Source organism: Malus domestica, chromosome 17, assembly GCF_042453785.1.
Source record: "Malus domestica chromosome 17, GDT2T_hap1".
Taxonomy (NCBI): Eukaryota; Viridiplantae; Streptophyta; class Magnoliopsida; order Rosales; family Rosaceae; genus Malus; species Malus domestica.
Genome location: NC_091677.1, coordinates 27,012,406 through 27,038,295, shown reverse-complemented (window position 1 = coordinate 27,038,295; position 25,890 = coordinate 27,012,406). Strand labels below are relative to the sequence as shown.

At 38.3% G+C, this 25,890-nt stretch overlaps 1 protein-coding gene across 1 annotated transcript; it reads right to left on the bottom strand.

Annotated features, from left to right (window-relative positions):
* Positions 1-14,571: 14,571 nt before the first annotated feature.
* LOC114822577 (uncharacterized) lies at positions 14,572-18,727 on the bottom strand. Its single transcript, XM_029097197.2, has 5 exons — positions 18,390-18,727; positions 17,727-18,306; positions 16,679-16,834; positions 16,120-16,486; positions 14,572-14,907 (listed from the first exon to the last, which is right to left on the bottom strand). The coding sequence occupies exons 2-4, from the start codon at positions 18,279-18,281 to the stop codon at positions 16,136-16,138; spliced, it is 1,062 nt and encodes a 353-aa protein (XP_028953030.1). The 5' UTR covers positions 18,282-18,306; positions 18,390-18,727; the 3' UTR covers positions 14,572-14,907; positions 16,120-16,135.
* Between the last annotated feature and the right edge of the window lie 7,163 nt (positions 18,728-25,890).

Below are 25,890 nucleotides of genomic sequence, written 5' to 3'. Positions count from 1 at the left end.
CCTAGAAAGTTGCCTGATCTAACCCTAAAAGCGCACTTTCTAGGATTCATCTTCAACTTATGGGTCAGCAAGGCTCGTCTGAGGTCTTCTAAGTGTTGTTATTCAATTTTAGACTTTACTACGATGTCATCAATGTATACCTCTATGCTATATCCGATTAAATCATGAAAAATAACATTCATCGCCCATTAATATGTAGCACCAGCATTTTTTAGCCCGAAGGGCATGGCAACATATTCGTAAGCTCATATATGTCCTGGGTATTTGAACGTTGTCTTATGTATGTCTTCTTTAGCCATTTTTATAATTATATCCAGCATTCCCATCCATAAAAGATAATACTTTATGTTTTGAAACTGCATCAATGGATAAGTCGGCCATAGGCATAGGGTATTCATCTTTAGGAGTTGCTTCATTAATATTTCTATAATCGACACAACATCGAATGCCATTAGTTAAATCTTTCAATACAAGTACAATGTTGGCCAACCACTCTACATATTTTGCAGGTCTAATAAAGTCTGCCTTTACTAGCTTCTCAATTTCTTCCTTGACTTTTTCTTTTATTATAGGCATGTACCACTCTTTATTAGGCATGCTATGCTCTACTAAACCAGAGTCTAATCCTGGCATTTCTGTGTAATGTCATACAAAACAGTCTTTGAAATCGTGCAAAAATTAATTATCTTTGCCCAATCTTCTATTTCCAGCAAGCCACTGAGTTGTATTGACCTTGGATCCTCCTCAATTCCCAAATTAATGGTTTCTTAGGGATCTTGAACTTCAGGTGCTGGTTTATTGGGCTTTGTAGACAAAAATTCTACTGACTTTGGAGTCTTAGGCTCGTCATCTGGCCAATCTAAGTCATATATACATTCTGCCATATAGATGGCTGTTTTCACTTCTTCTTCTAGAATTTCTCTTCCTTTATCATCTTTGGTGCTTGAAGTTCCCTATTCCTACTCTGCCATTTCTTTGACTGACATTTTCTTGATCTCTATTCTTTCTCTTCCATAATCCAGCAGTCTCTTGATTAAGGACCTGATTGTTATCATCTGGTCCTTTTTTTTTTTTTGGTTTGTCATAATTGGTGTTGGCGGGCAGGGACAATATGAGGTATGTCCTATTCCTCCTGAGTGAGAGCAAGTCCTTGTTCTAAGAGTTTTTGGACCGTCACCTTGGTAGGGCGGCCATTTTGATCAGCACCTATACATTGTAGGATCCCAACATTGGGATTGTAGAAATTACCCTCAACAACATTAGCTATGGGGAGAAATGGTCATGAATCGGCCCCCATTATCTCCTAAAATCCTTGTCACGCAGTAGTGGATTCATGATAGACAACAACTTGTTGGTGCAAGGTAGATGGTATAGACAAACTCTGGTGTATACAATCCCTTCCCAACAACGCCCCATAAGTAGAGCTGATGTCTACTATAAAGAATGCCAACATGATCTTCTTAAATCCTAAGTCTACTTCTAAGGGCAGTATCCCATATGTTTTGGAGATGGCCGAAGAAAAACTAGACAATGTGAAATCAGTGGGAATAAGGTCCTCTTCACCTCTACAAAGTTTTTTTATTTGTTTAAGTGGTAGTACATTAACTGCTGCCCCCATCTTTCAAAACTCTTTTAAAAGAAACCCTTCCAAATGAGATGTCACATATATGAGCTTTAGATGGTTTGCTAAGGCTAGCCTTGGTTTTTTTTAACACTATCTTATCATAATAAACTCTCTCATGTTTTTTTCATGTGGAGTCAGGCAAGTCTGCCATGCTTGACTCCTCCTTACTATTAATTTTAATGTTTATAAGAACCGTCATTGGCTCTTATGCCAAATAATCATCCTCCATTATAGCTGGTTGATTTGGTTCTGCACAGAACATGGAGGACAGTACATAGGTCATGTTGACATAAAAGTTACTAGGTCCAGGTGCTTCTTCCTTCTTCTCTCCAATCTGGCACAGAAACTAGTACATCCAGGCTTGGGCATCTTTGTTTAACATTAACTCGAACATTTCCTCTTCTTCTATGGTGTTGAAATCAAGTAGCTATTCTGGGTCCCAAAGGGAATACCCTCATGTGGTGGTGGAGGCACCTCTCTTTTAGGAGATATGATTCCAAAACAAATAGGTTCTGGATTCCAACCTAGTGTAGGTACCATCACCATACTCTCTTGCATTCTTCTTAATACCCTGTATTTCCGTGGATGAGGGGTTTGAGGGACATGATCCCTTTCACCTTCAGCCTTGGTATTAGCCCTATCTACTTCGTTCTTGCTCCTCTAGCTAGGTCGTCTATCTCTTCCTTGTGTAAACTCCTTTTTATTGAGTTCATATGAGCCTTGTATTGCCTTTGAACCCTTCTTATCATGGATGCCCCAATTTCTTTGATAAGTCTTCCAACTTTGCCCACTATGTACTATTTTCTGCCAAGTTGGGCTGAATTCACCTTTGTAGCTGATGGTATCAGGCTCATGGTTCTTTCTAGCCTCCCTTGTCTCATGCTGCCATGGCTGGTTGGTTGGGGGGTCTTAACATCCACCTAGCGTGGTAACTTCACATCTTTATCCTCTACTTCTTTAGAGGCTTCAAATTTTTTGAATACCTAGATAAATTCTTAGGCTCTAAATCTCTCACATCCTCAACCTCTGGAACACATTCTTAGTAGTTTTATTATTGACTTCAGTAACCTGGAGAATGTTTATGCAGGCATCTTGTTCTTTTACCTCTTTCCTTTTGACCAACTCTCGATCAATGATGGCACATGATGCTGGTACCTTGAGCTCACATTCACGTTGACATTTGCTGCAAGAAACCACTCATTTGACCACAGCTGCTTGGGGCTTGTCGGGGTATCTTTTGTTGCCTTCTGTTGGCCTACATGCCTTCCTTCTTTCTCCCCTACCATCTAGGATAACCTTTCCCTTCCCTTTCTCAACCTAATTAAAATTTATCATGTTGATTGGGCTTAAATGAGGGGTCTGTGTCAATCATCATGTTAGGTTGGGGTTTTTCCAACAACAATTTCTCTTTAACTATAAGGTCTTGGATCCAATCTCTGAACTGCAACCAATTAGCAATGGAGTGATTAAAAGTGTAGTGGATCTTGCAATACATTTTCCCTCTGAGTTCTTCTCGTTTAGGCATCTTCTTAGTCTTGTCGGGCAAGATTACCTGAGCCTTACTAGTTCTTCATAGATGTCTGAGGCCTTAGTTAAATCAAATGAATATGACTGGTACTTTGGAGGTTTCATGGGTACAAACCCTTCATCGTTCGTCGCGATCTTCTGGTCCTTGATGGGTTGAACCAATCCTTTCACCATCAAATGTTTGAAATGAGTGGTAATTTCTGCAGCACATAGCTCTATCCCTTCTCCCAGGCTGTTGTCATCTTCTTCCACCTCTAGACCTTCAAACTCCAATTGATGTATTGGTGCTTTATTTTTATAAAAATGATGTACTTTAGATGATTGCTTTACTTGTTGTTCTTCTGTCAATAGCTTTTCATACTCAGTGGCCACAATCACCAGCTCATAAAGCTAATTAAACTACACATCATAGAACTTCTTCCTTAGAGGTAGTCTCAGATCCTCATGGGCAATGGTTATAAGTTGAGCATGGTTGATTGGGAACTGGCATCTTATCATAGTTTTTCTAAACCTCATCATGAAATCCTTTGTGGACTTATGTTCATATTGCTTTACTTTCACCAGATCATTAATGGTCATTTCAGGTTTCACTCTATAGAACTACTCATGAAAAGCCATCTTTATGTGCCCCCAGTTAGAAATGGAATTAGGGGTAGCGGAGAGTACCAATGGGAAGCCAATCCCACCAGTGAGTTCCCAAACAATCTCAGTTTGTAGTTGGGGTTGTCCTCGAACGCCACACAGTGATTTGAAAATTTGAAAATGTGATCTTTAGAAGATACATTACAATCTTCTCCGCTGAGAGTTGGGAACTCGGGCATTTTTAAATGAAGAGGGAAATGATTCTACTCATCAACATACCCAGGATAAGGCTTTTGATATGTTATTCTAAACATCGAGCGGGCATAAGGTTGAACATTCTGTATCACCATCCTTCTCAACTTTATCAACTTATTCCTGAGTTGCTAAATGGCCATATTATTATGTGGGGTATAAGAAGTCCCCCACTTCGGGCCATGGTTGATGGTCGATGAAGCTTCATTCTATATGTCGAGCTGCCTCCATCTAGCTTTTCCTCCTCTCTTATTAACTAATAGTGGTGGCCTGTAAGGAGAAGGCTTACCCCCAGCAGTGGATAAGCATTTTCCACTTGTTTCTCCAACCAAGTTGGACACATCGATCTTTATTCCCTCCTGCTCGATTTGCCTTCTAACATCTGGTGGTGGTGGCAGAAGATCGGGCAAGCCTATCTCTTAAAACTCATCTTTAGGGTTTTGTTGATGATTGGTTTCAACTATTTCCTTCCTTTTCCCTTTGTTACTTATGTTCTTCAATTAAAGGAAACTGAGGAATTGCTGGCTCTTTTTCTGGGCTTGTCTCCATGACTCTTTCACTGGCATAGCCATCTTTTGGTGTGGAGTATTCTAACTCCAACTTTCTTTGTAGCGTTCATGTAAGGAACACAACCTGCTAACCTCTCATTTGGTTTCCAAAGACATTTTTTCCATACTCCTCAGTACTTGCATCATGGTGGCTTGCAAATCTTCATTAGTGACCTTTCCACTCGATTTCTCAGAAGAGGTCGGGCTCTCTATGATCCCAGGACTGTGTGATGAAGGAAAGTCTTTTGGGTGATCTGTCATATCTACTTCTGGCGGGCAAAGAGGTTGCCCAAATTCTACCTTCCACTGAATGTTCAATCCTTCTTTTGTCTTGGCATACAATATTACAAAATAAGTCCCACTGGGCGTGCCAAAATTATGTTTGGGCTAAATCTGTCCTTCGTACAACTCCCCTAGGTCTTGCATGTCACGCAAGGTTTGTGCTTGGTATACTACAATATGAGTTTGTTATTAGTTTGAATGGTGCCTTTGTAGGGCATTTGTTAGGCCTTGAGTCTCACAATCAAAGACTCGGGCAAGATTACAAAATTGTCAGGCAAGGTTCGTCTTCATGCAGCTACTTCTCTTTGTGTTTTACAGGGGTTGAAGTCTTTGAAAATGGAACATAAACCGAGTTTACCTAAGGAGATTTGATACTACAATACAGAAAAAGGTAGCAGAGCTTCTAAAACTTGGAAAAAGATAGCTTTCTATGGTGGACCTGCGACTAAAAAGAAAAAGGGTAAAGCTTGAACAAACTAAAATTTTCTGGTTTCTTGTTGTTGGAGTGCTGAATTGAATGTCTTTTGATTGATTAGTTAAAAGAGACTTATGTTTGCATCCCTCACTACTTTTATAGACTTTCTAGCCTGATTGTCCAAGCCTTCCCTTTCGGTGATGGCTTCCAGAGTATGGTGAATCACCATCTACGTTTGTTATTTACCTATACATGCCATAGAAAAATACTTTTTGCTAGGGGTGAGCTACCCTGTCACTTGTCACTTCACATAGGCTTGTTGCCTATTTCTTGGAAAAAAAATTGATTTTCAATTCTTCCTAGGCTGCCAACTGTCCAAGCCCAATTCTCATTCTACTTTTCGCATTCTTAGACCTTCAACCTTACTAAGCCCAACATTAAATATCCACCCAAACAGACAATGGTTGTGATCACTTCACCAAAGCGCTCGATAACAAAAGGGAAACCCTTGATCTAAAAGAGAACCTCTGCTTCATGTTGAATAGACTTTGAAGTAGAAACCTCCGCCGATTCAACCGCCATCACTGCAGGCAAATTAACCCTACTACGAAGCTTGCTCGTTCTTGGTTTCTTCGGAGTGGCAATAAAAACATACCCAAAGCTTCCTTCTTCAATCATCTTCCATCTCAACCAGTGTACTTCATGATTCTTTTCTCCCTTTTCTAATTGTTCTTTAGCCTTTCGTTTCATGATTCTTCTTCACAACTTCTTATTTCTTTGTTTTCTTCACAAGAAATTGTTAGAGTTATTTGAATTAGCTAGGTTTCTATGCAAGTAATAAATCTGAGAGAATAGAGAAAGATGCAATATGAAGAAATGCTCTGCTCTCCCTCAAAGTCTAAGAGGTGATATTTTCATATATCCCACAAAACACACGCACTAAGGCATAAGTACATAACTGTTAGCCTTAGCTGGATACACACAACCAACAATCTCAGCCTTACACTTGTCATAATCTAAGACTAAGTGAATACACAATTCAACACAAGGCTTATTGACTTTAACTTTACTTAGCTCATAGCTTATACACTAATACTCCCTTTTAAGCTTTGAGCTGATACAACTCCAAGCTTATCTCTGAGATAGTTGAATCTCTCTTTTGGTAAGGCCTTGGTAAAAATGTTTGCCACTTGTTCTTTGGTTGGACAGTATACCAAATCAACAATTCCTTGCTGCAAGGCATCCTTTATGAAGTGATATCTTCTGTCAATGTGCTTAGTCCTTTGGTGAAACACTGGATTTTTAGTTATTGAGATTGCAGACGTATTGTCACACTGCAAAGGAGTTGCTTCAGCTTGTAACTCTCCAAAATCTTCAAGAACAAACCTGATCCATATAGCTTGAGATGTTGCTTCGGCAGCACTAATATATTCAGCCTCTGCTGTGGATAGTGCAACACAATTTTGTTTCACAGAAGCCCATGAGAACACTCCACTGCCAAAAGAAAAAGCATAGCCTGAGGTACTCTTGCTGTCATCTATTGATCCTCCCCAATCATTATCACAGAAACCAACTAAAACTGCCTTTTTGCCTTTCATATAATGCAAACCATAATCCAGTGTTCCTTTGATATATCTGAGCACTCTTTTAGCTATCCCATAGTGCTTGTTAGAAGGACCATGCATATATCTAGCTAACAAACTAGCTGCATACATCACATCTGGTCTTGTAGCAGTAAGATACAATAAACTGCCTACAAGCTTTCTGTATTTCTCTTCATCTGCTGCACCACTTCCATCTTCTTTACTTAACTTTTCAGTAGCCACAAGAGGTATAGAGACAGATTTACATTCTTTCAATCCAAACTTATCCAACAGGGAAAAGGCATACTTCTTTTGATGAATGAAGATGCTAGATTCTGTTTGAATCACCCCCATCCCCAGGAAATGGTGAAGAAGGCCCAAGTCTGACATCTCATACTTCTCCTTCATATCTTCTTTGAACTCATCTAGCATATCTTGATTGTTTCCAGTATACACAATATCATCCACATATATGAAGACTATTAGTATATCATTTTCTCCCCTTGTCTTAGTGTAGAGAGTTGCTTCACTTAAGCTTTTCTCAAACCCACACTTAGCAAAATAGCTGTCAATCTCTCCATACCAGGCCCTAGGCGCATGTTTCAAGCCATAAAGAGCCTTGTGCAATTTGTAAACCTTATCTTCCTTGCCATTAATCACAAACCCTTCAGGTTGATCAACATATACTTCTTCCTGCAATATTCCATTTAAGAAAGCAGACTTAACATCTAATTGAAATAGCTTCCAGCTTCTGTGTGCAGCAAGTGCAATCAATGCTCTGATGGTGTCCAATCTGGCAACTGGAGCAAAAGTCTCATTGTAATCGAGTCCTGGTTTCTGCACATATCCTTTAGCAACTAGCCTTGCCTTGTTCTTTTGTATTGAGCCATCCAAATTCAGTTTGGTTTTGAACACCCATTTCACACCAATAACCTGCTTATCACTTGGTCTGTCTACAAGCTTCCAAGTCTCATTTTTCTCAATCATGGATAATTCTTCTTTCATAGCTTTTATCCAAGCTTTATCTTGTGCAGCTTCCTCATACTTCTCTGGCTCCACAATACAAAGATTGCATTGTGCTAGGATATCACTGATATTTCTCCATTTAACTGGTGTATGATCATAAGGACTAGTGATCTCAACAGTTTCAGAGACATCTCTATCTTGTTCTTCCATTTGATTACTATTTTCTACTTCTGTCACTTCTTGTAGACTAAAATCACTCACAGTCCTACACTGATCTTGAATGTCAGTTATTGCAATAGATTTCTCTGAATTCTGCTTCCAATTCCAAGATATAGTTTCATCGAAGACCACATCCCTTGATAGGATTAACTTCCTTGAACATGGATCAAATACTCTGTACCCTTTCTCACAAGTTGCATAACCCACAAACACACCTTTGACAGACTTTGCATCAAGCTTTTGTCTTCTTTCTGCTGGTACATGAACATAACAGAGTGATCCAAACACTTTTAAGTGACCAATCCCTGGTTTTCTCCCACTATAGGCTTCAAAATGAGTTATATTATCAAGAGCTTTTGTAGGTGATCTGTTTAGAATATAAACAGCTGTATGTACAGCTTCTGCCCACAGAAAGTATGGCATTCTTTTATCATGAAGCATTGCCTTAGCCATCTCTACAACTGTTCTATTCTTTCTCTCCACTACTCCATTTTGCTGTGGAGTATAAGCAATGGATAATTGTCTTTGTATGCCTTCAGATTCCAACAACTTGCTGAATGCAGTTGAGAGAAATTCTCCCCCTGTCACTCCTTAGGCATTTCACTTTAAATCCACATTGTAACTCCACCATTGCTTTGAACTTTCTGAAACAGATTAGTGCCTCAGACTTATGTCATAGGAAATAAACCCATGACATTCTTGTGTGATCATCAATAAACAACATGAAATATTTATTCCCAGCAATTGATTCATTATTCATGGGACCACACAAATCTGTGCGTATCAATTCTAGAGGATTCTTAGCTCTCCAAGCTTGTCCTTTTGGAAACCAATCTCTGTGTTGTTTTCCCATTTGACATCCTACACACACACCATCAACATCTTCAAGGTGTGGAAGACCATGCACCATTTCTTTTTCTCTAAGCTGCTTGAGGCTTCTAAGATTTAGGTGTCCTAGTCTCTTGTGCCAAGTCCAGGTACATTCAGTTACACTAGCCTTCAATGCAACTTGATCAGTTTGCATTAAAGACAAAGGGTAGCACCTATTACTTTTCATCCTAACCTTGATAACCAGACAATCAAGTGAAGGACCATTAAATATACAACACTCTCTTCCACCAAATAGCAAATAATATCCATGTTCGTCCATCTGTCCCACACTCAACATATTTTCCTTCAAACCAGGTAGAAACATGACTTCCTTGATGCATTTACTACCAGAATTTGTATCAATCATAAGTGAACCTATTCCAGCAACATCTACCAAATTTCCAGTGGGCATTTGTACTTTTCCAGTGACATTTGTCCTTACATCCATAAGTAGCTCAGCATTTCCAGTCATGTGGTTACTACAACCACTATCAATGTACCAGTTTTCATTCACCTTGACTTCAGTAATTGCACTGTTAGCATAAAACAAATTGCCTGTCACTTCTGCTTGATTAGCACAGTTTGCCTTCTGAACAACCTTGCCTGCTGTGCATTCTCTAGCCCAATGCCCGAACCTATCACAGTTGTGACATTTGGATTGCCCCTTGTATCGACATTCTCCAAAGTGAAACTTAGAGCACACTTTACACTGTGGTTTAACTATATCTTGCTTCATGAATCCTGAAGAAGATGAATTCTATGCAGAATTAGTAAATGATCTCTGTTGGAACTTAGGCTTAGACTCCCATTTCTTGCCTTTAGAATTCCAGTTTTTCTGAGATCTGGATGAACCAGAGTATGCACTACTCCTGTTTTGTTCCTTTGGATTCACAGAAAGTGAAGGGAATGCTTTCTCAGTTGCATCAACAGTATGTAAATCAAACCGTTGTTCTTGGCTTTTCAAAATTGCTACAACTTCCTGCAATTCTACAGTCTCCAAGCATTTTGTATTTTCAATGACTAGACATATGGGATCATATGGTTTACTAAGACTAATCAGAACTTTCTGTACAAGCCTTTCATTAGACAGAATCTCACCAAATGTTTTCATCTGATTAATCAATTCATTTAGCCTAGTAAGATATCCAGACAGAGTTTCATCATCACGCATCCTATCATACTCAAATTCACGTCTCAGATTTTGTAGTTTCACAGATCTTACCTGATCACCACCATGGTACTCACCATATAACAGATCCCATGCTATCTTCGCAGAATCTGCATTAGCTATCCGAGGAAATATCTGATATGAGACTGCATTCTGAATAATACCCAGAGCTTTTGCATCTTGCATATATGCTGCGACCATTTTCTCATCGTCTTCTTCTTCCTCTGAGCTTCCTTCAGCTTTCTTCTTCTTCTTTGTTTCTGAGATCGTAATCCCTTTTTCAACTAATTTCCATAACCCATGAGATTTGAAGATCGTCACCATCTTGATTTTCCAGAACTCGTAGTTCTCACCGGAGAAGATCGGAGTTCTCACCTCAGAACTTCCAGATCCAGCCATCTCTTAGCTTAGACGAGACGAACACAAACCGAAATCGGATTCTATGGTGTTTTGGCATCTTCGCCTGAATCGGAACGAGCTCGAGTGTAGCTCGATTACTTCACAGTTTACTCTCAGATCTCAAATGATCGAACCTGGCTCTGAGGCCATGTTAGAGTTATTTGAATTAGATGGGTTTCTATGCAAGTAATAAATATGAGAGAATAGAGAAAGATGCAATATGAAGAAATGCTCTGCTCTCCCTCAAAGTCTGAGAGGTGATATTTTCATATATCCCACAAAACACACGCACTAAGGCATAAGTACATAACTGTTAGCCTTAGCTGGATACACACAACCAACAATACAATCTCAGCCTTACACTTGTCATAATCTAAGACTAAGTGAATACACAATTCAACACAAGGCTTATTGACTTTAACTTTACTTAGCTCACAGCTTATACACTAATAGAAATAAGGTAATGCTGCTCGTCTGTAATTGTTCTTGAGTATAGCGACTTGCTTGTCATGTTCTCTATAATGCTATAACATATATATATATATAGCAAATTCTAGAATCTAGGATAAGGATATGGCAACATGCATAGAACGTGTGCCCTACGGTTCAAGAGATGATAAAGTTTGTGTATAACTGTCAGGTTTGATATTAGCGGTCTCGATTTGTCACGTGAATGACAAGTTACTTAGTCAAAGGTATAAAATTTTCTAAACAGTTTCTTCTTAATTAAGTGCGTTTAATCTAACTCTGGAAACCATATCCATACAGCTAAGGAAAGACTAATGACTTGAATTTAGGGAAAATTATCTCAACTTCCACTACTACTTGGATATATATGAAGCTACGCGCAATGGCAATACTGAGTTAGGGTTTAAAGTCGCATCTTTCTTGGATTTTCTTCAAAGTCCAGCGGCCACCTCCATAAAGCTTCCAATTTCCACTAGTAGTTCAGGTTAATTACACTAGCACTCTTTGAGGTTTATCGAGTTTTCACAAAACTCTCTCACGTTTGAGACATTATACTAACACCTCCTCATGTTTTAATTTATTTTTCTATAAAATTATAAATATTATTTTATTGTTTAAGTATTAGTTATGAGGGTAAAGTTGTTAATTTATTAGCAGAATTTTGATTGAAGGGATTATGTGAAAGTGAATTAAAACCTAAAAGGGTATTAGTGTAATGTCTCAAACGTGAGAGAATTTTATGAAAACTCAATAAACCTCAGGGATTGTTAGTGTAATTAACCCCTAGTAGTTCTCATACTTTGATTTGTTTCCACATCTTCCACTATACAATACATCAACTGCATATTACAATTTACAAAAGGCACTATTATTTCCACTCCTTGTTTACCATTCTACCGATTTTTGTAAGCGATTTAATAATAACAAAAGAAAATTCTGTTTACAATTCCTATCTTTGGGCTCCCCCTATAGAAGATCTAAAATTAAAAAATGAAAAGAAAACAAGGGGAAGGAGGTTGGTGCCGTAACATCCCCCTCCCTCCCGCTCTATCTCTCTTTCTCTCCCTCACCCCTTCTCATCAGCCGTCAAGGCTATCCGTATCCTATGCACACAGTGCAACCCACACGCCCATCAAGCCACTATTCAACCCAACTCCCTCATGCCCTTTCTATCCTCAATCTCTTTCAATATGCCTCTAGATTATATTAGGGTAACCACAAATGAAGAGTAGAAGATACGCAATTTCAAGTTACAATTGTACAAAACAATGGTCTAAAAAAACTTTTCAAGTTGGCCTTTCCATCCACACTACCAGAAATTACTATTTGTCAAAAAAAAAATAAAGCTGTAGCAAAATGACGTGGTATTGGGACAAGGCATGGAAAGAAGTGTAGTATTCTTCTTATCTTTCAACACGTTGGAGAGCTTTTAGATCCCAACCTAAAACACCCATTCTCCTAGATTATGTGGGATACCATACTGGACTGGGTTTGGCTTTTTCTTTTTTAATTACTCTATGAAAGTTTGACCAACAAACCAAATTTCGTCGGCAAAGTAACTTTACCGACAGAATAAAAAATTAGGTCTGGCAAAGTGGTCAACACTTTGGTATTTTTTTCCAGAAACTTTAGGCTACAAAATGTTTCGACAGGCAAAGTTAAGGAAAAAATTAGCACATATATGCCACTTTTTGTCCGATGAAATGACAACTACATTGATGGAGATTTTTTTTGGTGACGAAATATTGGCGGACTAAGCATATGGGTCATTAGGCAAATATCCACGATGATCTGTCATGAACTCTACTTGCACTTTTTTGCTCAACAACCCATACAATTTGTCCGAAAAAATTGTTCATCGGGCTAACCCCAGTTCATTAAAACAGGTCATGCGGCCTTCTCCTTCTCCTTCTCCTTCTCATTTCTCTTTCTTTCCCATATCACTTCTCTCTCTCTCTCTCTCTCTCTCTCTCAATTAATTTAAGGTTTTTTTTTATTTGTTAAATATTTTTTGTTTAATATGTAGTTAATAATTTTGGTTGTTGTAGGTTTGTAATTGAATTGGAAGAAAACTACGGGGTGTAGTCAAATGAGGATTTGATAGGATTTTAATAGACTTTAAAATCCGGGTGTAGTCAATTAGGATTTAACAAGATTTCAAAAGAATGTATTCAAATTAAGGTATACTCAATTAGGATTTTAAAAGACTTAATGCAAATATGTAAGTATTCAAAATGTCATATATTTTGAAGGATTTCATTAAGTAAGAGATTATGTAGGATTTGAGAGTGAATTTTATGAGTAACAAAGGCTATAAAGAATTTCACCTCGACCCCTAGGATTCTTTTCAAGCTTCTCTCTCAATCTAACTTCTCTCTCAAGCTGAAACCAAATTATTATTTCTTAAGCACCAAATTGAACGCTGGGACCCTTTCTTTTTCATTGTGTTCTTGGGTCTCACTCTTTCTTGGCCTGCATCTGTTACAAAGGTCAATTTTTATTTTTTTTCTTCTTTTTAATTTTATTTTTTAGGGTGGGATTTGTTGAAGATTATGGTTGTGGGTTTTTCCCGTTTGATTTCAAAAACTGTTTGTGAACAGTATGAGGTTTTTGTTGTTGCTTCTACTGGTAGTTTCCCATCTCTCTCCCTCTGTTTAGTTGTATCAATTCGTTCTTGTCAGGTTTTTAAAATCAAGATTTGCATGTGAATGGGAGATCTATGTAACTAAGAGGCCTTTCTTACTTTGTGTGAGTGCTCTATTTAATTGCCCAAAAAACATTTGACAAAAATAACATAAAGGAACGGGACAAGCTGTGGTTGAAAAGTCATTATGTGACAGTTTGATTAGATTTATGACCCAAACACATATACTACCATTTGATCTATTTAACGTGCAAGATTCAACGTTGTACAAGTCTATCAAAATCCATAGGAATCTGTATATGAATTTTCTCAAAATTTCCAAAATCAATATGGAATTTGTAGAAGTCTACATAATTCTATGAAATCCACCACTTAAAAAATTCTATGAAAATCCTCTAAAATCCAAATTTACTAAGCCCTCTAAAGTAAACGTATAGGTTTTTCCCTCAATCTTAACTTATTAGTAAATTGTGAGTTATGTGAAATTTTGAGTTTTTGGGTTATTGAAACATATGTAGCTTAGGTGGATTAAATTTTTGCATCATTAGCCTAGGAAATCGAGGTGTGAATTTTTTGAAATTCCATAATCATTGATACGAAGTTAATTATGTTGGTTGATTTGGTATAATAAAATATTATACGATGAAGCAGAGACTTATAGTTTGAAATTATAATTTTGCAGATGTTGCGTTTGACATCTGCACCAGTTTTCCCTACTAACCAGCCATCCAACAGTCTTACGGCATCAACAGTTGAAGGAGGTGGGTCGCAAACAGCTAGTAAGCAATTTTTATGAATTTTACGTTTGTTGGTTGGATGTGGACAATATATGAATATAACTGTTTGCAGGTTATGGGAAATATTATATTTTTAGGGGAGGTTATACCGATTCTTTGGCAAAATTTTACATTGGTTTTGTATCATGTTTGTTTTTTTTGGTTGAGCCTTGCAGACAGAAGCACCGCGCAGCTTCTACACCCAAGTCACTTGGATTCTTACTTTAAAATGCAGAAAATATAGAAAATATTGTAATAAGAATTCTTTGCAAATTAAAACATTCAGAAGAATCGGCCATACATTTGGGCCATATTTAGTGTACAACCATAACCGTAATGAGAGCACAAGCTCATCAGACAGTACGAATACATATAAAAGGGTAGCAGCCATCTCGGTTTTCGATTTCCCTTGGAACTCAATGATTCAAAGTTTAATGACAAACATGGTGCTTCTTGGACATTGGAAAAGCATACGATTATGATTACCACAGAACAAGGTCTTTTCTAATATCATGCCAGACACTGCAAATCTTATAAGATTGTTGAAGGTTGCACCAAGAAGAAATGAAATGCCTCCGCTTTACCTGATAAATTCAATCAAAGACAATACATTAACTTACAGAGGGAATTGCAAAACGTGAACCTGTCAATTGCAAAACGTGAAAACATAGTAAGCGAAACAAGCGCACACATGATGTAATGCTATCTTATAGTTCCTACAATGTTTACCGTCATGTCCAACTCCAAATATTCCAATGAGAAGAGGAAAACCTGATGTCTAAGTCTAACACACACACGTATCATCTTCTAAGTAAGTTCTTGGCCTGGAATAGGATAAATAGAAAATCCACACCCCCTCTCCTTTCCCAACATATGAGAACTTAAGTTAATATCCTTCGTGTGCGCAAGGGAAAAAAAATAACTACAATCTTCTACTATAACCATTTCTGTTGCTTGATCAGAAAAAAATAGGCCCGTGCCAAACTGCTGGCAAACAAGGTGTGACAGATTCAAGTCACTCAGGTTGTCGAGATCTGGCTTTCCAATCCTTCGTGTGCGCAAGGGAAAAAAAAATAACTACAATCTTCTACTATAACCATTTCTGTTGCTTGATCAGAAAAAAATAGGCCCGTGCCAAACTGCTGGCAAACAAGGTGTGACAGATTCAAGTCACTCAGGTTGTCGAGATCTGGCTTTCCAACTGTTTAATAAACTAAACCTACCTGCTTTTAATTTGAAGTTTGATGCAAGAGCAGCAGGGCAGAAGCAAAACATATACATAAATACACTCACACACATCATCGTACTGTTCATCAAAACTTTTCAAGCAATTATATGTGATTGTTCTGATTTGTTCTGTCTATCAATGTCATGTTCATTAGGACTTTTCTTTTGGGGTAGTAAACACCACGACACTTTTTTCATAAAAAGAAAAATGCAAATTAAAGGAATGGAAAATCTAAGTACTCCTTAATCTAGGCTTAAACCAAAGCAATATATGTGTACATGTAAAATGAGTTCAGCCCACTGATGTTCGGTAGTGAGATCAGCAGACTAGCATTAAACGAAATCAGACCTCAAAATAAAAAATTGTGTAGATGGGTCGATAACTAAATGCACAAAGAAGAGCATGCATCCTGATGCATAGCATGGTGTAAATGCAACACGACTTGCTTAACATGCAAGAGCAACAAAACCAAGTCACCTTCCAAAGAAAAATTATGATAATTCTAATCATGAATCAGACTAGAAATTCATCATTTATGTTAATTATTGAAGCACCAGAAGCGCCATACCTAAGAATTATAAGATTCAGGTACTCTCATTCTTCAACCCATTTACTTTTTCTGACTCTTCTTTTATTCTCCAGACTGCTTCAACGTCATCAGTACGAAACCGTTGGGTAAAAGTTGATTCCTCCAGCGGGGTTGATGTGCCATTGGCAAAAGCAAGAAGACCAGTATAAGCAATCATGGCCCCATTGTCAATACAATACCTATCATCAGTTGCAAACAACCTTCCACCCCGTTCAGAGCACATGGTCCTCATCATCTCTTGCAACCGTTCATTGCAACCCACACCACCAACAATAAGGACATCTTTCTTGTCACAATGTGCCATTGCACGTTCTGTTATCTCCACAAGCATTGCAAACACATTTTCCTGAAGCAATAAGATAAATAAGATAAGTTAATCATGTAGGTAGACCATTGGTATAGTTGTCAAAGTCGTTATTCTTCGTCTTTTGCTTGCAGACCTATTAAATTGAAAAACTCAGTCGCTCTGTTTTTTCTTGACAAGCTCCATCGATTAAAACCTATATTCTCATGAAAATAGCATTGATTCCAATTTTACCTGAAGCGAGTAGCACAGGTCTGCAGGTGTGCACTCGTTATTCTTGAGCTTTTCCACAGCAGTAGCTTCAATATAGCTCAAAATTCCACTAAAAGACACATCCATTCCTTTGACAACATAAGGAAGATCTATAAACTGTTCTCCTTTCTTTGCAAGCTGCAAGGGGGAGGGATCACACAAGTTATGATATAAGCACTTCCGAAAAGGAATTCAATTCAAGCACTGAGCATTAGTATATGGCTAAAGTAGGCATAATAATAGTAATATGGATGACACTAACGATGATAAAAATTCAGTGCAATCTAAGGCAAGATGAACAATCCAATATGATAAAATACATGCAAGGCACGGGAAGTTGACGGCAAAAACTGATAGCCCCGATATTGAGCAATCGATCTCCACAAGCATTTAAAACTTGTGAAGAAACTGTCAAAGTATACATGTATTAAGAAAGATAATCTACTACTCAACTATGAGGGGTTCATAGATTTCAAATGCACCATATATAAGCCGCAAGTCGGCCACCCACAATGTAATACATATAAATAACATAACGGCATTTTCAACTTCAGAAAGAAGAATCAGAGTAATTGACAACCAACATTCACATCTTACAATCTTGACAAACCATCAAAATCAGGCTTCTTCAATGATAATAAATCTAGGATTAGGTACCATATGAAAATATCAAACAGGAACTGCAAACTCAACCTATTCTCTAATACTATGGGCTGCTTACGCAACAAGAAACAAGGAAGCCATTTCACCTTCTGTCTACATTAATGCCACCATCTCCCATACAATACAACTTTTTCTCCATTGTGCTCTCTTTGTGGTAACAATCATTTTAATGAGTTTAAATGTTACAATGGAATCAAACAAGTTTCATGTTCAATTTATCTTTTTGATAAATGCTTTGTTCCTTATCATTAAAAAATCAGCCTGACCTCAAACTTTGGCCAGGTCATGCTCCAACCAATTAACAACAACTACGCAAAGTTTCAACCTCCACTGGTAAAACGGAATGAAAATACCACATTCAAGTTACCTGCTCAATGTTATATCCCGGGGCTGGATCATTGGAGAGTGTTAATACCCTGGCGAACCGATCCAAGCAGTTTCCAACAGCGATATCAATGGTTTCGCCAAAGATTCGGTACCTCCCTTCACTATATGCAATTACCTGTGTGTTCCCACCACTAACATACAACACAACAGGATCATCTGCACCGGTCACAACCCTTCCCATCTCAATATGTGCAATACAGTGATTAACTGCAACAATGGGCTTCTTCCACAGCTGTGAAAGAACCCTAACAACAATGGCAGCAACTTGTAGTGGTGCTCCCATGCCGGGACCCTTGGTGTAACAGAGGCAATCAATTTCCTTAGGCGTTATTTGGGCAGTTTCCAAAGCAGATTTGACCAGCGGGAGGATGTGTTGGAAGTGATGTTGTGCAGTTTCCCGGGGAAGGAACCCTTGACCGGGAGGAGTAATGTATGTGTGGCGTGGGTTCGACAAAATTGTGCCATCTAAAGTGACGACCCCGACACCAATCTTGTTGGCTGAACCCTCAAACCCTAGAGCTATCATTTTCTTCATTTTTGCCGACGAATTCAGGCACGCCCTGTAAAGCAAAACCAAATTCAAACAAAGTCCAACAGCTTCGACTCAACTATTTTTTAAGCAACGACATCTAAATTTTCATACCAAAGAGTGGATGGAGTGGTGGTTGTTGGCCGCTGAGGAAGACCCGAGGTCGCGCCGGCTGGCGGTGGATGGTTGTGGTCTCTGAACTGGTTTGGTCTGGGTTGGAGTATTAGAGAATCGAGGAGGGGAGACTCAACTCAAGTGAACTGACCCGACTCTTCTCTCTTAATACTAGGAATCAAACCAACGGTTGAGATTTAATTTCAACCAATCCAATGGCTATAATTATTTTAAAAATATTTATATTTGATTGGGTTCGTTATTACCAAACATACTGTGTTGTGATCCCAAATCCCGTACCAAAAGTTTTTGGAGTTTTTCGGTTTCAGTTACTAAATGGTTCGGGGTTCACGAATTTGATTTTTTTTGGGTAGGTTTGGAATTTTTAATATCTTAAAATGAAACAATTTCTTAATATTATGACAAAATAGAATAAACCGGCCATGCACAGCCATACACACCATGCACAAAACCAAAATTACTAAAATACTCACATATAAATGGATTATTTGCTCCCATTTTCTGATTTCTCTCTCCCTATGACAGCCAGTTCCGGAAAATAATTTTCGTTGACGTGAAATTACTAGTTTACCCTTGGACGTTAAGTTGTGTGGTGTATGACTTGTATTTCAATTGGATTTAATTATGATTTCCTAAGTTTTTGGAACCACTTAGGAACTAAGAAAGACTAAATTTTGATTGGTTGGAGAGATTTGGTCCACACACTACACATCACTTTCTCTCTCTCACTCCCGTGCCCTCTCTCTCTCAAACTCACACTCTCCCTCTCTTCCTCTCTTCCTCTCTTGTACGGACACAACCAAAAACCCTTGTAAACGTGACAAATCGAAGAAGAAAAATGGTATCATTGTGTTCCTAAGGTCATCACGAGTTCAAAGGTACCAATTACAGGTAAGATTACCTTCGATTTCACATTGAACCACAAAACTCGATTTGGGGTACTATTCATGCTCACGTAAAATGTTGATTTTTAGGGAATTTAGAGGACATAGGGAGCTTAAGGAGGTCCTTACGAAGCTCGAAGTACTTCGTTTGAAGAAATTGGACGTCGGAATCGTGAGAACGTCGAGTTTAAGGTTTACCGGATTATCAAAGCTTTTTCCGGCGGGATTCCGGTTGGTTTCAGAGCTCAAATCAGGTATGGTTTTGTTCGTCGTTGTGAGATCTTTAAAATGGTTCAAGTTTCATAAAATTTGGGTTAAAAACGAAGAAGATATAAGGAAATGAAAATTTCCCAATTTCTGGCGACGGCGACGGTCGTTGGAGCTGAAGGTAGAAGACAAGAGGATATTCCGTTAAGTTTAATGGAATATTCTAATGGCGTTAGGTCATGCTGTTAAGTTTTGTTAAGGAATAAACGAAATATACCTGACGGCGTCAGTTGACACCGTTAGTGTGCCTGGCACATGGCCGCGCGTGGGGGGCGCGTCTGGCCGTGCCTTGGCCGGCGCGTGGGAGCTAGGAAAAATATTCTAAAAATTTGGGGATGATCTTGAGGTTGTGTAAGTCACTGTGGTATATTCATATACCCATATTGAGCAATATATGAGAAGTTATTACCTATTGTTGGTTATGTGCGTTAAATAACGTTTATTCGGTTATTACGCCTATAGGTGAGACCTATTCTCAGGACGTGCGTAATCAATCGAGGCTCAGGGGCTACGACCCATTGACATATCTGTGAGTGGGCGGTCATTTTTAGTATATATATATATACTTGACGTTTTCCCCAGAAAACGTATTGAAATGAAATGTGATTTAAATGTCATGCTATGCCAATGCCTATATTTTATTTTAGTATATGCATTATCATAATTATGCATATTGTCGCATGGTGCTGTGGAGGCCCAGGTAAGCTCAGATGAGTTATGTTTTGATTATGTGAATTGTCAATGATGTGATATGTGATTGAATAATGTTGAGCTCATAAAACTGCACCTAGGGTGTTTGTGATTTAGCCAGAGATATGATACAGGCATGTTTATTATGTCACCTCCCGCACCATATGCTCACATTGGATCCAATTTAGGTGCACAGTTTTGTCGTACAGACCTTATTTATGGTTCCGACTCGTAGGTGACTAGCGATTTATCGCCCGGCTATTATGTGAGAGGAGTATTGAGCATAATTATATTACACCCATTATCGTCGTATAGACCCTTGCATTTGGTTCCGACTATTGTGCAGTATGTTGCCATATAGGTCATTGTAGGGACTTTGGCTAGAGTGACTTTTGAGCTATGAAATTCAGCCGTATAGACTACCTCAGGCGTTCCGGCTAACATGTTATATTTCTATGAAATTATTCTTACGATTTGCTACTCTATTATATCGTGGCTTGGCATACATATGTTTATGATTATGTGAAGCATGATTGAAATGATATAATTACACATATATATTTATGTATATTCTTATATATTAATTCTGGGAAAAATTATACTTGTTTTACGACGAGGGGTTAGTATATTCAAAGGAAAATAAGGTTTTTATGTAAATGTGTTTTACTGACCCACTCAACTTTGTTTGTCGCCCCTCCAGGTTTTAGTTAGCAGAGTTTGGTGGCCACGAGGAATTCAACAGTGTTCTAACAGATCCCGAAAAAGTAGGATTCACCTTCTGGTGTTGTAATTTAGTAATTGTCTTATTTGACTGTAACTAGACTTTCTTATTGCTCTGAAAGTGTATTTATACACTTAAACTTCACTAGTATCCTTTCCTAATTGGGATTGGGGATTGTTAGTCGCTTGGTTTTAAATTGTTAGTATTTCTCTTACTCTTTATCGTTTCCGCTTTGCGCTCATGGCTACGTCACTCTCACGTGACGGCCAACACGTCTCGACTCCGGTCGGGGTGTGTCAGTTTGGTATTAGAGCCTAAGTTGCAGTCTTATATATCTTTAGAATTTCCTAGTGTCTTCTGTTAGAACTATACTGCCTCATAGAGAGCCACGTCGTTCAGATGAGCCTAGTTTCTCTGATATAGCTCAGTTATGGGAAGCTATTGTTAAGGTGATTCAGTCTATTATCCATCATTCTCAAAGGAATCTTCTTGAGACTTGTTATAAGCTGAAACTGAATCACTTTATGGAAAATGAAGGACCTGAGGGAGCAGAGCGATGGCTCAATCATTTGGAAAGGATGATCCGCGTTATGCAAAGTCAAGGGAATCTTCTTTTTGAAAGGTGGATTAAGACAACTACTTGGTTTTTTAGTACTGAATCTGCATCCTGGTAAGGACATGAGGTTCATCAATTAATGCCAGAGGAAATTGCTGATTGAGAATTGTTTAAAGAATTGTTAAGAAAAGATTTATTCCTCCAGCACATACGAATGATAAGAAGCAAGAGTTTACAAATTGAGACAAGTAAATATGACGACAAATGAGCATTATAAAAGGTTTATTGACTTGTCTCGTTACCATTCGGATGTTGCTGCTAATCCTGTTGAGATGTTACGTCATTTTAAGCTGGGTAATAAGAAGAAGTGGCGTTCTTTGGCGACCACTACCCATTGTGCTTTTTACCACGAGTTTTATGAGATATTGTTAAGGGTTAAAGAGAATATGTTCATTGATAGTGATGAAGAAGAGAAAAAGAATGGGAATTAGAGGAAAGATGACCAAGGTTAAGGTCAGTCATCTCAAGAACTTCGTAAAACTCAGAGCTTCAAAAGGAAGTGGAGCTAATTCTAGTTTTTCTAGCGGAAGTTTAGTACTGCTGGTTTGAGAAGAGGTGATAGATTCACTGGAGGTCCCAGATCCCGGAGGCAGGGAGATATTGGTAAAGGAAATGTACTCTGTGCCGTAGGTACAATAATAGACACTTTTGAGTGTGTAGACGAAGAAGCAGTGGATGTTTTACATGTGGACAATGGGACATAGAGCTGCAAATTGTCCCTACAATCAATAGATGACTAACAGTCTTCTTTGCCACCACTAGTGCCGATCTGGCAGGTTCCTGGATCTAGTAGTTGTGGTCAGTTAAGATGTGGTGTGCAGGGGTGAAGTAATCGAGCTAATAGAGGTCGTAAGGGACGACAACAAGCTAATGACATGTTAATCACATATCACTGCAAGATGCTCAGAATCATTCGCACTTGATTATGGGTACGTTAATCATTTTGGTCACTTTGCTAGAGATCATTGGTTGTGATGCAGAAATCTTAGGTTATGGGCAATGTTACCAAAGGAAGTAGTGAATGAGCATGAGTGTAGCGTGCATATGTATTTCCCAATGAAGTATAAGATGGTAATATTGCACCATCGGGAATTGTTACTTACTTATCAAGACAACAGTGAGTTATCAGTATTACGGGTTGCAGACCGTAATATTAATAACTTATGCGTTGGATTCGTTAAGCAAGTAACAGGTAAGTCATTCTATGTTAGTATTATGCTTTCAGGATGTCCGGTGATGGTGGAAGATATAGTTATGTCAGCAAATCTTATCCCTTTAGATATGTGGATTTCGATGTTATTCTAGGCACAGATTGGTTGCATTATGATCGTGCCAATATTGAGTGCTACGGGAAATCAGTTACTTTCCATTGTCTTGGATCACCAGAGATTACTTTTGTGGGTGAGCAAAGTAGAATGAGGTATGCCATTATTCTATTGTAAGAGCAAAGAGATTGTTATCAAAAAGCTGCCAAGGATATTTAGCTCATGTAGTGCTAAATGATATTACTCTGAGTAGTGTGGAAAATGTAAAGGTGGTTAGACATTTTATTGGTGTAATTCCGGATGAGTTACCTAGATTGCCGCCATACAAAGTTGTGGAGTTTGTTATTGATTTATTTCCAAGTACAGATCTTATATTAAAGAATAGCTCATGCTAAGTTGAGAGAATTGAAACTTTAGTTGCAGGAATTGGTTGATAAAGGTTCCATTTAACCTAGCACGTCACCTTGGGGAGCCCCAATTTTATTGTGAGAAAGAAAGACGGGACATTAAGGCTATCATTGATTATAGGCTATTGAATCGGGTAACTATTGAGAACCGTTATCCATTGCCGTGCTTTGTTGACTATTGGAATAGCTTAGAAGTGCCTGTGTGTTTTCAAAGATTGATGTGAGGTCTGGTTATTATAAGTTGAAGTTTAACAGTGAGGATGTTCCTAAGACTGATATTAGGACTCGTTGGGGTCTTTATGAGTTTTTGGTGATGCCATTCGAAGGGACGAATGTGCCTATTGTTTTCATAGATTTGATGAATCAAATATTCCAACAATGTCTAGACAGGTTGTTATTGTTTTCATTGACGATATTCTAGTATACTCTAAGTCGAAAGCAGACCATGTTCGACATTTTAACTTGGTATTAAAGAAATTAAGAGAACATCGGTTGTATGCCAAGTTTAGTAAATGCCAATGTTGGATGAATCAAGACATGTGATATCCACTCAAGGTATTCAAGTGGATTCATAAAAGGTAACAGCGGTGGAGGATTTGGAACAACCGCGAACCGTGACTAAGGTATGAAGCTTGTTGGCTTAGTAGGCTACTATAGACGGTTGTTAAGGAATTTTTTAGTCATTGCCTTGCCAGTAACGAGATTGACGAGGAAGAGATTAAGGTTGAGTGAGATGAAAATTGTGAGCAAGTTGTCAGCAGCTGAAGTATTATCTTACACATACACCTGTTTTAGCACTCCCAAATGATAGTGGTAATTTTGTGGTCTACAGTGATGCCTCGTTGAATGGTCTTGGATGTGTGTTGATGCAACATGGTTGAGTGATTGCTTATGCTTCACGGCAATTCAAACCCCTTGAGATGAATTACCCTACTGATGATTTGGAATTAGCAGCCATTATATTGCCTTGAAGATTTGGAGACATTACCTTTAAGGTGAAAAGTGCAAGGTTTTTACGGATCATAAGAGTCTCCAATATATTTATTTAGAAAGATCTTAATCTTCGGCAACGAAGATGGATGGGTTGCTTAGTGATTTTGATTGCACGACCAGGGTGATCGTGCGAATGTTGTTGATGCACTTAGTACGAAGACTCTAGTGAGAATTAATGCTTGATATGCTTGCCATGTTTCTCTTATTGCGGATTGAGATCTACTGGAGTAAAGCTTAAGGTGAAAAAAACGAGAAGAAGCTCTATTGGCTAATTTATAGGTCATGCCAATTTTAGTGGATCATATACTCAATACCCAGAGGATTGAGGAAGAAATTCAAGAGTTAATCGAGACAAGAAACGACAGGAAAAAGAAGATCTCAGAATTGGAGAATCAGATGTCATGCTTATGCAAGGGAACAGGATGTATGTGCCTAATGATGTGGAATTAAGAAAGCACATTTGGATGAAGCACATAATCTAGCGTATGCAATGCATATTAGAGATATTGAAATGTGTCATGCCAATCGACCATTTTATTATTGGGCCGGTATGAAAAGGAAAATTGCTGAATATGTTAGTAAGTGTGCCAATTGTCAACAAGTTAAAGCTAAAAGGAAGAAACTTTTTGGTTTGATCTCGTTCCATAGTGGAAACGGAAAAATATTATGATGGATTTCATGTACAAGCTTCCTCGTACACAAAATGGTTACGTTGAAATTTGGGTGATAGTTGATTAACTTACTAAGTCAGCCGCGTTATTTTTTTTTCAATAAAGGAACAGTAACCTTTCCAGAAGTACAACAGTTATTTATCTGTTTTATGGAAAAGAGATTTGGGCTTACGGATCTGTTGAACTTCTTGGGCATGTTGGTTACGTCAGTTTCCCAAAAGTAACACCATAAGGCCCATGAAAGTTGTGTCATGTGTTTCGAAATTTTTAGATTGTGAACGGAAGGTATTTTGGGGAGCAAACGTTCAACCACGAACGGTTTGAAAATTTAAGGCCCTGAGTTAGTGGAGGAGACTACTCAGAATATTCAAGTATTTAAGTATAACCTGAAAGTGGTCCAAGATCGACAGAAGAGCTTAGCAGACAAACAGGCCACTGACCGGGCATGTAATGTAGGTGATTGGATGTTTTTGAAATTATCACCTTGGAAAGGCATGATTCAGTTTGAAATGGAAGACAAGTTAAGTCCTAAGTACATCGGACCTTATGTGATCACCGAGCCAGTCTGTGAAGTTACTTATAGACTTGAGTTGCCTTCAGAGTTGTCGGAAGTGCTTGATGTATTTTATGTTTCGATGCTTCGTTACTATGTAGCAGATTCGTCGCATGTGATTCTGGTTCAGCCCTTGGAGATTAATCTGGACTTGACTTATGGTGAGGAACCAGTGACTACATTGGAATGGAAAGAGAAAAAGTCCTCAGAAATGAGACAGTGTACTTGGTAAAACTTTTCTAGAGATATCATTTAGTGGAAGAAGCTATGTGAGAGTCCGACGATCGAATGAGAGATGTATCCAAGGTTGTTTTATGGTTACTAATGAATTAGATGGATTATGTAAATTTCGAGGATGAAATTCTATAAGGTGGGTAGATTGTGATAGCCCGTTCCGGAAAATAATTTCCGTT

Bases quoted from the DNA above. Each gene is read 5' to 3' on its own strand.
- LOC114822577 (XM_029097197.2), bottom strand. From the start codon at position 18,281: ATGAAGAAAATGATAGCTCTAGGGTTTGAGGGTTCAGCCAACAAGATT. The intron at 16,835-17,726 runs GTAACTTGAATG...TCCCCCTTGCAG, and splicing joins CGGGATATAACATTGAGCAG to CTTGCAAAGAAAGGAGAACA. The intron at 16,487-16,678 runs GTAAAATTGGAA...TTATTGCTTCAG, and splicing joins ACCTGTGCTACTCGCTTCAG to GAAAATGTGTTTGCAATGCT.